At 30.6% G+C, this 17,153-nt stretch overlaps 2 protein-coding genes across 2 annotated transcripts; one reads left to right on the forward strand and one right to left on the reverse strand.

Annotated features, from left to right (window-relative positions):
* Positions 1-2,259: 2,259 nt before the first annotated feature.
* LOC105627781 (lachesin-like) lies at positions 2,260-6,642 on the reverse strand. The gene is made up of 6 exons (XM_012209064.1): positions 6,594-6,642; positions 6,159-6,400; positions 5,810-6,066; positions 5,330-5,733; positions 4,888-5,005; positions 2,260-2,281 (listed from the first exon to the last, which is right to left on the reverse strand). The coding sequence occupies exons 1-6, from the start codon at positions 6,640-6,642 to the stop codon at positions 2,260-2,262; spliced, it is 1,092 nt and encodes a 363-aa protein (XP_012064454.1).
* A 2,555-nt stretch (positions 6,643-9,197) lies between these two features.
* Positions 9,198-16,865, forward strand: LOC105627792 (anoctamin-4). The gene is made up of 14 exons (XM_012209074.1): positions 9,198-9,236; positions 11,694-12,018; positions 12,837-12,978; positions 13,382-13,664; positions 13,745-13,896; positions 13,961-14,206; positions 14,279-14,478; positions 14,583-14,720; positions 14,806-15,023; positions 15,091-15,399; positions 15,468-15,777; positions 15,855-16,060; positions 16,136-16,426; positions 16,501-16,865. Exons 1-14 carry the CDS (start codon positions 9,198-9,200, stop codon positions 16,786-16,788), a joined length of 3,147 nt encoding a protein of 1,048 aa, XP_012064464.1. The 3' UTR covers positions 16,789-16,865.
* Positions 16,866-17,153: the final 288 nt, after the last annotated feature.

The raw sequence follows: 17,153 nt of genomic DNA on the forward strand, positions 1-17,153 counted from the left end.
CTTACTTCTAATACAATTAAATTTACGTAACCAACGTAATAATAAGTAGTAGTAGGTTAAGTTTAAATTAATATACATAAGTAACGTAAACGAATACGTATATATATATATATATATATATATATATATATATAAACTTTACCATTGTTATATCCATGGTACATCTGATAATATACAGTTGTTGACAAGATGTATAAATATTATAATTATCATAAATATTACGAGTATCATGTTGAGTTTTAAATACAAATTACAATAGCAATTAAATTAGCAAGTATAAAATTGGAAACTTGAATAAAACTGTATAACAGTGACGATCTTGTAATATGTTGTTAGCTCTAATTTACAAAAAATTTTAACTCGTTTAAAAAGTTATTAACAAATGAAATGGATCGTGTAAACATACGTATATTAAATAATATAATTTTAGAAATTCTATATTATTTGCAACATATATACATGTTTAAATAAATTATTGAGTACTCAATAAAATTATTGAGGACTCAATAAAAACGATCTAATCAAAACTTTAGTTTAATTTTAAGTTAGAAGTAAATACATAAGTTTGGGTTAGATTAGATTAAGTTATTTTTTTTTAGTTGAAGGAGCATGGAACACTTTTTTTGCTCCGTCACTCTTTCGTTGAAGCATATTTGCTTAAAAAAAACAAATATATATATTCAAATTGTTTTGTCAAAGTTATTAAAAAATAAAATAAAATATATTCCTTTTATTTTCTAATATAACATAAAAAATTTGCGAAAATATACTGTCAAAACATAATGTATAAGAAAGGGATTAACTTTGATTGTTGATAACTTTAATAGATAACAAACGACAGCTAAAACTTTTTGAAAGTTCCTTAGAGCTATTCACAACATTTGTCAAAATTATTTAAATCGATGAGATCGTCATTGCTATATAGTTTTATCGAAACTTGTAAAGAGTATATAAAAACTTATTGAGATTCTTTTTATTCAGATTCCTGTTCCCTACTTTCTCTTATCAAGTTGTATATATATATCTGTGATACGTCTTGTTAAAAGAGATCACGATTATAAATGTGCAATAAGTAGAAATACATGCTTGATAAAACGCATAAAGTTATGTTTATATTGTACATACGTACAAGTAATGTACGTATAGGTAATGTTTTACATTATACACATGTGCATAATTTTACTTCTAACATAAATTACACTTTTTATATCACGAACAAGGCACTAACATCAACATTGTTTTCTTTGTTCATGACATTCCAAATTTTTTATTATAACGGGATAAATAGATAATTTTACAAATCCGTATTGTCGATTTGTGACTACTAATAATTATAAATAAGATAATAGGTTTCGTAATATTATCTTGTTTTACTTCTCCATTGTCTATCAATTGTATTAAACTCAAGTTCTTATTATAGCCATATTCCGATATGTTACTATTGAAAATCTATAGTATACATAACATAAACTGTAGATTTTTAGTACTTGCAACGTATATCCGAACATAGCTTATATCATCTATACTACGTTACATAAGATCAGATGCTATCATAAATGTGTACTGGTATGTTAGTTTGTATGTTTCCAACATTTGTATATCGTTGGTGTCTATATTCATAAGAATACATGCATTATTAATTTTTATTCTAATATATATAATTAAAATGTCAACAAATATCATATCAGCGTGACAAATTTAGAATCATGTCATGCCTCTTTTTTGGAATGTCTTATCAGACTGAACCCTCCAATTACATTTAATATTTAAATAAAGTTAAAATTTCGATGTAAAAATTGAGCGGCGTTATTACGCAAGTTATATATAAAAAGCGGTCAATTGTAAAAATTAAAAGAATCATCTATAAATTCAATATAAAAATTATATATAAAATATGTGTATATATTTACATACATATCAAAAATTTATTCTACAAATGTGAGAGTATCGTAAAAAACCAAAGCGTAAGTAATGATTTAATAAAATTTCTATTGATAAATTCTATAACATACTGTAGTGACACGATGTATCACGATATGCACGTTTTTCAATGATAAATTATTTCACTTATAAATAATTATAAAAATAATTACATGATACAAATATAGAAAGTAAGTTTAGTAAAACCATAACTGAGATCCTTTACAGCTCAGATTTTGGTTTTACATCATTATTGCAATAACAATAGAACTGATGGTTGCATAGAACCATTTTATGAAGCAACATTGACTTGCCCCTGCCCATCGAAGGCCCGGATAGTTAATATTTGGCGTAGAAATTTCTGTAAATATCAAACATACGTGTATGTACAAATATGCATATAAAAATCAATTCAAGGTTTACAATCATACGATGTCTAAACTATCATTACAGCGCTACCATCCAGCCTTAATCTGTTGTCACCATTTTTGCTAAGTCATCAAAATTGATTACTATAGTCATTTTTTCTTCTTGACCTTATATGAAATTTAAAATTTTACATGTGCTTTTGTTATCTCTTTTAATAACAAATTCCTATTCGCTCACTGAGACTGTACTGGACACGTATTATGGAACTACTTAAAATAGATTCCGACTGTTCAATTATTTTCTATTATTTTTTAAAGATAAGGGGATTTTAAAGATAAGGGGATAATAAAATAATTTCAATCTTTTAGTATCTGATTACTCTGCATCATGAACCAAATGCTTAAATACAAATGACATGGCTGATAATCTATTATACTGTCGGAAAAAAAGATAAAAACGATCGTTAAATAATATACAAAAAAATGTTTATGCTTGACCTTTTGCAGCTCGAAGACATGGCTGCGTTCAAGGAATGTGCTATCAACGCTGTTACATCATTTTATTCTATCTTAGTTTTATGTCTAATGAACAATAAAGATAGAATGACATAATAATACATAATACTGATAGCACGATTTCTGAACGCCATAATCCATCCAACACTAAATTACTTGTCAAAGTTAACAATCGGCTGAGTCTGTAAAACTTATTTAATTTATCGTGCGTTAATTAAAAGACAATTAATTTCAAGGAATCAAATCGACATTAACTCATATAAAAAAGAATAAATATTAAGTAAATAAAAATAATCCAAATTTAAAGAAACAACACAAAAAAAATTTAATTATTTGATATTTTTTACGAAAAGATTTATAAGTCCACCGTCAACTACTAAGGATCAAAGATTAATAGATAAAAATATTAAGAGGGCAAATCTTTGCACAAAGATACTTTATATATCAGCGGCAGTCTGTCTGAAAGTCAGTCCTGGAAAAATCAGAGGAAAATATAAAAGAGACTGGAATTTTAAACTTTGCTCACAATTCCTTAAACTCTTATTTCATTTAATTTAATAATTTTTTTAATTTTTTAATATTATGACGTTTATAATCAAATATGTTCAAAACTCGTACACTTTAAATGTTTAAAAAAAAAAATTTTAATATATATTTTATTCAGTAATTTCATTTGATCGCTTTTTTTCGTCGTAACTGCATTTTTTTTTCAATACTAATTTATTTTTTGTTGGCTTGAATTTGCCCCCAAAATTTTATTATGCTATTAAGCTTCTTTTGCGTTTTTAATAATACAAGCTAATTTTCTTACAATCCTTGATTCTAAATGTTAAAATTTTTTATATATTTTAATATGTTAAAATTTTATATTGGTCATGGAAATTTCCCATTTTTATCTGGAAAATCTGGAAAAGTTAGGGAACTTTTTAATTTATTTTCTGTGACAACCCTGGTCTGAAAGGTTATCCTTTGTCCCTTTTCCATTTCTATCGATGTATCGAATTTATCGAATTTATTTATTATGTTACTAGGGATAAGTCGAAACCTAATTTTTACGCCCTCGAAACTTTGCAAGATCAAAATTCTTTCGAAACTTTCGAAACTCGAAACTTACAAAATCTGAAATGTTAAGAAAAAAAGATGGTGCAAAAAAAATGTGCATAAGATTTATAAGGTAATAAAAAAATTGTTAAAATGATTTATTTTCCATTAAAATATTGATAAAATTGTTTCTGCCAATAAAAATAATTGTATTTATCTGTTAAGTACGAATCGACACATTTTTAGATGTTGAAAGATCAATTTTTTTTTTATAAAAGCGTAAATATACAGGAACCTTTTATGCGCAATTATTAAAAGGAATATTTTTGTTAAGAAATAAAAATGCAATATTTTTTTCAGAAATTCAGATTTAGAAAATCAGGTTCTAAATTTTTATTAAACATCATTTACACAATTCAGAGATGGAAAATTGTAGATAAAAATTATTTTAGCTAATAATTATTTTTGAGTGTAAAAAAATCAAAATTAAAACTTTGAATTGGTTGAAGAGCAGATTATTTATTTGCAACTTAATTTTCACCAGATTTTCTTTACATACTAACTAGATTGCCGATTGCTCGTTTGTGTGCGTTATCTCTTCTACATGCTGTATCCCTCTAACGTGCTGATTCTATTGCGTTTCAAAATTAACACCTCTACCTAAAGATTTCGAGAGTTTCGATAAAAATAACGCGAAGTTTCGAATCCTTAAAACTTGAAACTTTTCAGAGGTTTGAGGATATCCCTAATTGTTATCCTTTCTCTCTCGCTGCGCTTATTTTATGAACAGCTGTCATTACATATTTTATATATTATCTAGGAATTATTTTCAGTATAATAATATGATTTTAATTGTATGCATTTATACGTATTTAGATATTTAAGCAAGTATAAAAATAAAAAATTAAAACTAAATACCGTGCGCAAATATTTAAAAAGAGTTATTGTCAAAAAAGTCATTATTTTACTTTTTTGAAGGATTGGTAATCCTAAAACTGGATAGTAGCGCTGTAAGAAAATTGTATGTGAAAACATGACTTACCTCGTTAACATTGTAATTAACAAAACTAAAATTACCAAAGGTCCGGAAAAAACTGGAATTACGCCAGTTCCCTGATGAGCTTGACCACAAGCTGGCGGGCAAACAGGGATAATGCTTTCTGTTGAAACAAAAGAGGGAACAAATCTAATACATGCTAGCTATGAAAATAAAAATCGACTAGCTAAGGAATAAAGATGCAAAATTGGAAAATAAGAAATTTATACTAACAAAAATATAAAAAATACACATTGATATAAGTTGAAGATTGAAAATTATAGTTGAGGTAACACGATGATCTACTATTTTCATGCAAAACTACTATTTTGATGAAAAGTTTGTATCCAAGATACAGATAGTAAATCGTTCCAATTATAGATATTGTCTACAGCTAACATATAATACACAAAAATACAACAGGTTATTTCTTTTTACATTTTCTTACCGAAAAGCTCGACTTTCGTTTCAACAGTGCCTAATTTGTTGGCTGCACGACATATGTATTCTCCATATTGCCGTTTTTCTATGGTAATAACTCGAATCGTTGTGTCAGTATATTCATCCGCGGTCGCAAAATGTGATATGCTGTAATGCTGATTATTTGACAACTGTACGTTATCTTTGAGCCAGATGATAGCTGGTGGAGGATATGCTTCTACGTGACATTCCAAATCCATATCGTACTGCAAAGCTTGTCCGAGTCGTGGCCTAGGAGCTGTGATTACTGGCGCGAATTCAACCTCAACGTTCATATTACGTCTAGCACCGCGTCCAACACCATTTTCAGCGATGCAGTAATACGTTCCGCGATCCTCTTTCCGTATGGCAGATATTTTTAACGTGTTACCACTGCAATGTTTGCAATACATAAAATATTGCCTGCTAAGTATTTAATAATGATAATAATTTATTTTAGTTATCATACCGATAGATCGAGCCTCCGGTGGGTAAAATAGCATTGTTTTCTCTGCGCCACGATATCCTTGGTGGTGGAAAGCCATTGGCATAACATTCCAATACGACAGGTTGTCCTTCACTAACCACCAGAGATTGGGTCGAGTTGTCGCTAATTATCGGTTGCCTACGAACCGATAATTCTACTTCTGCACTTACAAGATTGCTTACAGATATTTGTATTCTACATTGATAACGTCCAGCATCTGTTTCTTGTATATCTTTAATCTAAAACGTTAGTTATATATTAATTCCACATTAACAATAATATTTTAAACAACAAATGCCTTAATTAGGAACATTTCGAAATGAAATCTTACTTGTAAAGTATAAGAGCTAGACGCTGTGTCATGTTTAAGAGCAAATCTACTGTCTCTGATTATCAATGCGGTGCCAGTAGAAAGTGCGACTTGCTCGTTTGCTGAGTCTTTATTAACCTTTATCCATAAAACAGGATAATCCTGCGCATACTGAACGGAGCACACTAGTTCTACAGTTTCTCCAATATCCTTAATTTGTTCCTGCGATATGTAAGATATTGTCGGACTACGTTGAGCCGCAACTGAAATAACATGAAATTTATGATTTATCATGTACAGACTAAATCAAGCTGTATGGCTGTGTATTATTGAATAACAACAAAAAGAGATTTTCCAGTTCGAATATGATGTTATCGGAATGGTTGCGTGTTTCTGTGATGCGTGTGTATGGTGTGCGTGCGAAATTGTGTTCAATATTCGTATAAATATTCGTACCTGTTTGTAGAAACACGCATATCAAGGCTAGAATAACACGCCTATGCATTATGACACACCCAGCACGGTACTTTAGTCTCGGAGCGTTTAGCTGTTCCCTACAAAGCGTTTATCACTCTCGTTCTCGAACAAGGAATCCTTCCTCCTTTCTGATTTAAATTCAAACAAACATTTGATTATCGTGAAACGAGAGATTACGATCAGCACGAGGGAACGTAACACGCATAAACTTCTTCTCTGTAGGCGTATACAAACGCACAAAGTGTCCAGATAACCGTTAACTTACCACACGCTTGGTAAACATGGCGAATGATGCTACGTCTTTAGTCAAGTACGAGATGAAATCTTACTCTGTCACTAATTCATATTTCCACTGGAATTGTTGATGTACCTAACTTAATTTAAAATCGCGATTGGTAATTACAAAACTGTAACTGATCGATATAACGTTTTACAAATAATCTCCATAAATTATTGACGCAACTCGATCATTCTCGCGATTGATTTGAACATTTGAATAATCTCGTTTAAGTTTACACTGTTTGAAAGTGCATCTTGCGAATAAAGTTTTTGAAAAAGAATCATAAAAAAGAAAATTTATACTTTTTACATTTCGATAAAAATTCCGAATATAATAGATTATATTATTTTCAATCCTATAACCTAACCTATCTATCGTTTGATTTTTATATTTATAGACAGGAAAAGCCTTTTGCTATATTTAAACATAAGCTATATGTAAAAATAAAAATTAGATACACATATACTCTAATCAATAATAATGAAAAAAGAAAAAATAGTAGAACAAAAGAAAATGTTTAAATAAAAATATCAAATATATTTTTATAAATAACATTAATAAAATTTATATGAATCTTATAGTTAACATCTGCTTTGTATTAAATGATAAAATGTTGATTACATCAATAGTTGTCTGAATAGTTATCTGTTAATACACACAAATAATTGATCGATAATCTCAATTTATTATATAAACATATTTTTTATATAATATCAATTTGTAAAACTTGATTTTAATCTATATTTAATTTGAAAGTAATCTTAGATAATTCTAGTTCATCATAAACTTAAACAAGATTGTTTTTAAAAAGTCTGATAAAATCTTTATACATCTCATTATACATCTAATTCACCGATACAGGATTAACAATCAAGATAGTAAAATAGCGTATGTTTGCTTAAGTAAACGCGAATTCAGAGAAATCAGTGCTGAACTCGTTCGATTGAAATGTAATCTTTTTTAATAAAAAAAGAAAACAATGTAAAGAAGTAATCTTCGGTTATTAATGTTTGCTCGATTGTAATAAAACGGCGAATATGGGTGTCGTGTAGACATGCGCGTTTTTATTCTGTCTGCGATCCATATACGAAACCGATACAACGATTCAAGTTCAAGCTCAAAAAAGGAGTCGATGATACGTTTAATGCGATATGTTATACACATATGTTATACACATGTTGTGTCCATTGGGTAACCATAGCAATTTCGAAAGCCTCGACATTCCACTGCTCGACCACTTTCACCCCCGCAAAGGGTGAAATCTTCCTCTTTGAAGGCGAAGGTAATACATACGTATACTTTCACAGAATATATGTGACTATATAGATAAGAGATATTATCGGGGGCAATACATATAAGTATTGTTCCTGTTGTCCTCTGTGGTCAGTATATCTCATACTACCGTCGCGAAAGAACGGTTCGATTGAGGACAATTCGTCCATATGAATTTGTTCTCTAATAAGTAGTTCAAAAAAAAAAGAAAAGTTTAAGAATGTACGCGTAAATTTCACCGTTCAATTTCTCATTTCTCTTCGTTTCAACTAACCAAAATTAATTAATTGTCTGCCGCGACAGACAGAAAGACGGTTTAAAAAGGAATAAGTAAATGAAATTTTAACATTAATTTGGAAAAATATTGTTAAAATTCAAAGTTATTAAAAGATCGAGTTGAAGGAATGAAGGCGAATAGCGATTAGCTATTGTTATCCGTTGATTAATCCAAATGTGAAAAGTAAGAGAAATCGATGCAGTGTGAAATTAATATGCATTTTAATGATGATCCAATATCATGTTCTGCTGCATAAAAACATTCTCGAGACGATTAAATGGATGAGGCTTTTTCGAAGTGTCTTCTCTCGTACCTCCATAAAAAAATTTCGAATACAATACGATCACTGTTTCTTTGAGCGAGGTTGATTCGTGCTCGATTCATAATTAAACAAATGTTCTTCGACGCGAGGTCACCGTTATCTAAGCTATCAATATTGATTGATGCTCGTTTTTTCTTGCGATTAATTATATAAGATGCGATCAAGAAAGTTCATTGAAAGTATTTAAAAGCGCTTCAATGGATATCTAAACGACACTTTAGGGAAATATCAGATTCCTGAGATAATTCTTTTGGGAAATGAATTCTTTCCTACTCATCGCCCTACGCAGATCGATAAATAATCATTGGATCAATCTTCATGAAAAATTGTTTTCGACCAGAGAAAAGATGTTATCGGATCAATCGACGTTTCGAACATTATCCATCGAAAGTCTTCGCGAACGTATCCTAAAAGAAATTTGAAGAAATCAACATGGATGATAACAAGCTGCAAGTAGACGATGACAGCCAGGTATACTTAGCACCGTTCCAAAAATCGGTTTTGCATCCCGCGCATGTGAGAATATTTCTCATAGTGAGTTATCGTTTAGTAATATAAATATATATAAATACGTGAAGTACGACATCCCCAGAGAATAGAACGAGCACATGTAGAAAAAAATTAAACGAATGATAACACGAAACGTTTACATATTTATGAGTTCGCATTTTCAATATCTAAATAATTCATTTAAATAGAGAATGCAAATTATCTTAATGATAAAACAGTGTGGATTGATATTTCTATCATCTCATGAAGGGAGTATAAAGCAAAAAATTATTCATTATTTTAAATTTACATATGCAGGTTTGGGAACTATAACTTGTTATTTACAATTAACATTAAGTTATTTGTAAAGTTACAGTGACAGAGCTATTTTGTTAGTAACTGTAACTAACTTAATAATTACTTTCATAGAGTTACTTTTTATATTTTAAATTTACTCATCAACATACTGGCTGAAAATAAAGTGCTCAATGAACAGTCTGTAACTATTGCGTGTGCTTGGAATATACTTTTATCTCTGATACTCGATGATAATAAATTTTTTATAAGAATGTATATCATTATTGCTATTATTTAAATATAAATAATAGCAAATAATATATGTACGAAAAATGTTCACATATGTTTCTTTTTTTCAAAACTATTTGATATAAGAAAAATAATATTATAATAATCTTTACGAGATATTTTATATTTCATTTTAAAATGTGTCTGACTAAAGTATAAAATCTTATAAACTCTTATAAAATCTTATAAAGTCTTATAAACTATGATTTTTTTTATATTCCCACTTTAATACTTTTATATGCAAAATAATTATAGCAATCATGTTATTGAGTTGTCCGGAAAGTTTGATGTTGAAGGAAAATTAAAACGCAGAAAATTTAACTTTTAATATACATTTATTAAATTATATAAGTTAGTCGGCACGAACTTTTCAGACAACCCAATAGATAAAAAAATCATATAATTCTTATAATTTAAAAAATCGTCATGACCTTTTCACATGACCATAATAAATTGATTTTTTTTCGAAAATTAAAATTTTATCATTATTTGTCCTCTTCAAACTATATAACTTTTGTGTGCATTTAAGACATTTTTCTCCAAAATAAAATAAAATAAAATAAAATTTTGGAAGATACTATTTAAAATGTGGGATCTCTATAGGATATAATTATATATGAGCAATTTTTTCTTATTTCTTTTTCTTATAATAAAAAAAAGAATACAAAAAAGATTCTTTTAATTATTTTTTGTCTTAACAAACAATATAATTTTACAAAAAAAAAAGAAAACACATGAAGAAACATATATATATATATTATATAATTTATTCTATGTATTTAAATATATTTTTAAACGAAATAAAATTTTTTAAGCTAAAATATAATTATCACATAATATTTGTAAATATTAATATTAAGCGAAAAGTTTTTTTGTATGAATATGTCTTAATATTGATTTTATAATTTCGATTCAAAATATATGTATATATTAATTTTTTAGAAATAATATAGCGTATGACTGAATGTTTAAGTATAATAAGTGAAGTGATTTAACAATTTTATAATTAATAGAAATAAGATTTTTGTATTTAAAACAATAATGCAAAAATTACAAAAATTTATTCGAAAAGTAACTGAAAAATAATAACATTAGTTTCTTTATTATAGTTTTAAAGTTATTATAATTGTAAAGCCTAAGACATAATTGGAAGCACAGGCAATAGGAACAACTGGAAATAAAAGATTTTAATCTATCAGAAATTGTGTATAGATGCACAGTTTCTGATAGATTGAATCTATCTTATTTCTTATTTCTATTGCTTGTGCTTTTCAAATGTCTCAAGTTTAACGTGTTACTTTTTAAAATTAGTACTTGTAACTAGTTACATTTTGAAATAAAGAATTATAACTGTAACTAGTTATTTTTACAAAAGCTACAATATTTACTATCAGTGCTGAAAATCTGTAGTGCACATAACGCAATAGATTTTCAGTATTGGCAGTGAATATTGGAACGTACCTAAAGTAACTTTCTCATTTCTGTCTATATGTATAGATTCGCCGAATCTAATTACTAATATAATCAGCGTAATCCTATTCTTTTTCTGCTACGTAGTACATTAGCAGAAATGTTGATTTTTAAAAGCGATTAAGGCCGGTATCGATTCTCTGATTGAATTTTATTCTTCGCTAATTCATTTCTATCTTTCGCTCGTATCGTCACTGATTCCATTAGATATATAAGACTAAAGCTTCGACAATGACATTTATATTATATATTTTTTCTTTACGAGCGAGGATACAAATGGGCATATATATATATATATATATATATATATATATATATATATATATATATGAACTGGCAGGTAATAATTTACTGGAAATGCTGTAAGCGTTTGAATAATTTCAGCAAAACCATACTCAAAGGCGTAGCAGTTGGAGCACTTTTCTTCATCCCGACGATAATAGCCCGGTCGAGCATCAATTCAACGACGAGAAATCGAGCGGCTCTGGAAACACCTCTCGCGCGTCCTCAGCCAGATCAAGGACGCCGAGGACCAATGCGCCGAGATCTCCGGGGTTAACTTCCTCCGTCTATCCGAATAAGGATATAATTTATGAGCCTGATAAAAACGGTTCATTGGCCACTGAAACGCCAGCGAGTGTCAAGAGAAAATTGTCAAGGGCCAGCGTATATCCATCTGGAACGAATTTGATCGCACAGGATGCCTTTGGTAAGAATTAATTTGGTGTTAACCGAAACGCTAAGAAGCGGCGAAGTCTTATTTCGAGGCCAATGCAAGACTAACATGATATGTTCGATAATGAACTATTGTCAACGTTCTCGAGTCGCCCCAAGTTTTAAACACGCAAGATTTCATTTACTCAACATATAGAGAAACTAATTTTAGCTAATTGCCCTTATGCTTTAATGGAATTTGTTAGTTAGACATAAGTAAGTCGGATATGCGATCTACGCGAAATATGTAAAAAATAAAACGAATCGCAAGAAACGCGCGGGGTTGTCTATAACAGTAATAAAGCTATGTCAGTAAACGATCAATATGCGTACGAATGTCAGCGTGTCACGAATATCGGATATTAATAATGCAACGTTTGACTCGGCTCTAGTATTATCATCCTATAAATGTGCGCTCTAACTTCCCAGTTAACTTTTTGCTCTTTTTCGTAGCATTCCACTTTTGCGAAATTATAGATATTATTATAAGAATGCTTTCAAGGTGAAACAAATTGAGCGATGACTTGAAGTAAAAAGTTTACAACATGTACATTATTAATTCGCTGTAATTTGCCAAGTATATGATATTTTCACTGACATGATCGGAAAAATGTGGATGGCTATCGGAATAATGTAGAATGCCCGTTTCTACTAATGTAGATTAATTTTACTTTCGGTTTAACTTGCTCTTCATCTTTTATAATTTTTAAAACTAGAAAATTAAGAGTTAGTTGAATCAAAATTAATTAAGTCAAAATCCGAAAAGAGTGATAAACGTATGCTAATTTTTTAATTTTGTTTAAACTGGACAAGGTCCCAAACTCGCGGCACCCGCTACTCCGGATATCAACCCCTCGCTACCGGATACGCCAGTTTCGCTGGACTTCGCTGAAACTGCCGAGGATTCATTGCCACCGAAAGAAACAGAAATCGATCCTGAAGTACTTTATTTTCGGTAAGTAGCTGTCTATTATGATAATGTGTCACAAGGTTATTTTAGTTTCCTCTCATTTAAATTTAGATAATAAAGTAGCTGAGGCGAGTGTATATATATATATATATATATAGATGGACGTAGTCAGTCGTTTCTATTATTACAAGCTGAATACAATTACCTAGAATGTTAGCGATTCTTATCATTTTTTTATTATCACATGCGCAAGCAAACGACTCAGGGAAAGAAAATGCGAAGGGTCGTTTAGTTCGAAAATGTTTTATTTTTAGAAACTGTTTGTAACTAAAGCATGTTTGTATAAAATATACATGTACGAGAAAAATATTATAATTATTTTACAAATTAGATCATCTTTCGAAAGGATGTTTCGCGACTAATATTAATCGATTCGATTTAATTTTAGCGATGGCCATCGAAGAATCGATATGATATTAGTCTATCAGGAAGAAAATGAAGGAGTTATGACTGAACTAGAAGCTCGTCGACGAGAGCAGAGACGAATGTTTCAACAAAATCTTTTGAAAGAAGGCCTACAATTAGAGCTCGAGCCGAAGGAGAGCTCATTTGATGGAAAAACGTACTTCTTAAAATTACATATACCTTGGAAAATCAAGGTGCAATATGCCGAAGTAATGAGTCTAAAATTACCTACGAAGAGATTCAAAACCATTCCTATGAAAACTTGGGTACTTTTTTTTTAACTAGACATTAAACACGTTCTAAACGTCGCATTCTACATCACGTAATATCTGAATTTTTAAAATAGGATACAGATAATACCAAAGAAATATCGAAATTCTGGGCACGATGGGCGCGATGGGCCGAATGGCTACATAAGATACATACTTGGGATACGTCAAAATATCCAGAGGAACCACATTTTTATGACTACATAGATTCTAGCGATCGCGAAGAAAGGTATTTAAATAAAGAAATCAAATAATTATTATGGAACTTCATTATCAAATTTGATGTTTGATAGGTTTATCGTAAAGGAGAGGGATAATGCTTATACGCCCGCCCAGAGATCATTAATAGTAATGCAAATATTATTACGAGCGAGATATGACGAGAATCATGAGAAATCTGGTATTCGCAGGCTTTTAGCGGATGGAACGTATCTTGATTGTTTTCCTTTGCACGAGGGTCCTTATAATAAACCCATGCGCAATGGAGAGATTCTTGATAGATACTTGTTGTACTTAATATGGGCAAGACCCGCACAATGGTAATAGAAAATAACTTCGACTGTCTTATATTATATACTATTTGAGCAAAATTTTTTTACATACATTTTTAGGTTTAAAAAACAACCATTATGGTTAATAAGACGATATTTCGGTGAAAAAGTCGCTCTTTATTTCGCATGGTTAGGATTTTATACAAAATGTTTGTATCCACCAGCAGTGGTGGGACTTTTATGCTTTATTTATGGTCTTGGAAGCATGGATGGTGAAGATAATATTCCCAGCAAGGAAATATGTGATTTTAACGTAGCTGGTAAATATTCTCATTATAAAGAATATACTTGTACAAATAAAAGTTTCTGTTGACATATCATTCTGTAATGATTATAATATTTCTAATGTAATGCAACATTTCAGGAAATATCACTTTGTGCCCTCTTTGCGATAAAGCATGTAGCTATCAAAGACTCGGTGATTCCTGTATATTCTCGAAATTAACTTACTTATTTGACAATCCCGCGACTGTCTTCTTCGCCATTTTTATGTCTTTTTGGGGTAAGATTTGAAAAAGAGAGAAATATTTTTTTCCATGCGATCGTGTTTTCTTATAAGATTTAACTTTTTCGATGTGATATAATAGCTACTACGTTTCTTGAGTTATGGAAACGACGACAAGCTGTACTTGTTTGGGAATGGGATCTTCAAAATGCCGAATATGATGAAGAGCCGAGACCTGAATTCGAGACGTCTGTTAAAACATTCCGAATAAATCCCGTGACAAAGGAAAAAGAACCGTATTTGCCCGTATTGTCTAAAGCCATCCGATCTCTGGCTACTGGCTCAATAGTGTTTTTCATGGTAATTATATCATGCATTTTTTCCTTTAATCTCATTACAGATTATCATCATTTTTATTTTTGCGCAGATATGCATAGTCCTCGGTGCGGTTTTAGGAACGATCGTATACCGTATTTCGTTAGTTGCCGTCTTTTACAATGGAGGTGGTAGTTTTTTAAAAAGACACGCAAAGATATTCACTTCCATGACCGCCGCCCTCATTAACTTGGTGATAATAATGATACTTACACGAATATATCATCGATTGGCTCGTTGGATGGTTAATTTGGAAAATCCGAGAACGCAGACGGAATACGAATCCAGTTATACATTTAAAATCTTTTTATTTGAATTTGTCAACTTTTATTCTTCCTTGATTTACATCGCTTTTTTTAAGGTATATTATAACATTAAACGACAACTTATATTGAACTCGTTTGAATCTCATATTCATATTTATTTTAGGGGAGATTTTTCGTTCATCCTGGTGATGCAGATGCAAGAGCGTCGGAATTTTATCGTATTAAAACAGACGTATGCGATCCCGCTGGTTGCCTTTCAGAAGTCTGTATTCAACTTGCGATTATAATGGTCGGTAAGCAATGCTTTAATAACTTTGTCGAAATATTGTCACCGAAATTATGGAATTGGTGGCGCAAGAGAACGCAAATCGCGGCGACAAAGAATCACAATAGAAGATATACCTGTTGGGAGAAAGATTATCAACTTCAAGACCCGGGGAGATTAGCTCTATTTGAGGAATATCTAGAGATGAGTGAGTCTCACACTATTAATTTTAAGAGAAATATTTTTTTACAGACATTATTTTTTCTTTTTATGATGTTTATACAGTTCTGCAATATGGGTTTGTAACATTATTTGTGGCAGCGTTTCCGTTAGCACCTTTATTTGCTTTATTGAATAATATCGCTGAGATAAGGTTGGACGCATATAAAATGATCAAGGAAGCTCGAAGACCATTAGCCGAGCGAGTAGAAGACATTGGCGCTTGGTTTGGTATTCTTAGAGGTGTAACTTACGTGGCAGTGGTATCAAATGTACGCACGCACGTATAAATTTGTCGAGTTGCACAAATCGCTCTAGCCTTTAATTACGAAATGTACATGTTTTAGGCCTTTGTTATCGCGTACACATCCGACTTTATTCCACGAAGCGTGTACACGTTCGTTTATTCGCGAACTGAAAATTTGATAGGCTACATCGATAGCTCCCTGTCAGAATTCAATACTTCCGATTATCGCGACGATATGAAAAGTGATGTGGAAGAGAAACATCCGGAGATATGTCAGTATAGAGGCTACAGAAACGGTCCGGATGACCCTGTTGAACCTTACGGACTCAGTCCGCAGTATTGGCATGTTTTCGCCGCGCGTTTAGCTTTCGTCGTTGTCTTCGAGCACGTTGTAAGTTGGCACACTCATTCTTTTACTAATTAATCAATAAATTAGCTTCGATATAAGGAAAATTTTTTTTACAGGTTTTCGCACTTACTGGTATTATGAGTTACATAATACCGGCTGTACCGCATTCTCTGACAACTCAGCTGCAACGCGAGCGACTGATCGCTCAGGAAGAAAAATACGATAAGGAAATAAGGGGGAAAGAAGACGAAGATGATTTACTTTCGGTTTTGAGAGACGCCGGAAGCATCGGAAGAGGAAACTGGACCAGACGATTCAGTAAATTGAGCGACGTTTTAGATACTAACGCTGATGTCAGGCATAGTAAACGCAGCGATAGCTCTACAGTATGGGAAGTTCCGTAAAATCGAAACGTTTACTTTATACACATTCTACTCATAAAAATCGAGTTACGTGAGAATAAGAAAAAAGTAAAGCCAAATTCTCTCTATTTAAACATTTTTTCCCTATTCTCAGTATTATTTCCAAATGATTTAAGTCTAAGTTTATAATAAACTTACACTTACGTTTTTTAACATCTTATTTCTGATTATTACCAGATGCACTGTAAAAAAACGCAGATAAGGTAAGAGTTGCAAATACTGTTACACAATATATTTTTTATTTTACATAATGCCATATTGTTTTCCTAGAAATTATTACAATCTATAATGTGTATATATATATATATATATATATATATATATATATATATATAATAATATATTAT

Source organism: Atta cephalotes (genome assembly GCF_000143395.1).
Source record: "Atta cephalotes unplaced genomic scaffold scaffold00001, whole genome shotgun sequence".
Classification (NCBI taxonomy): Eukaryota; Metazoa; Arthropoda; class Insecta; order Hymenoptera; family Formicidae; genus Atta; species Atta cephalotes.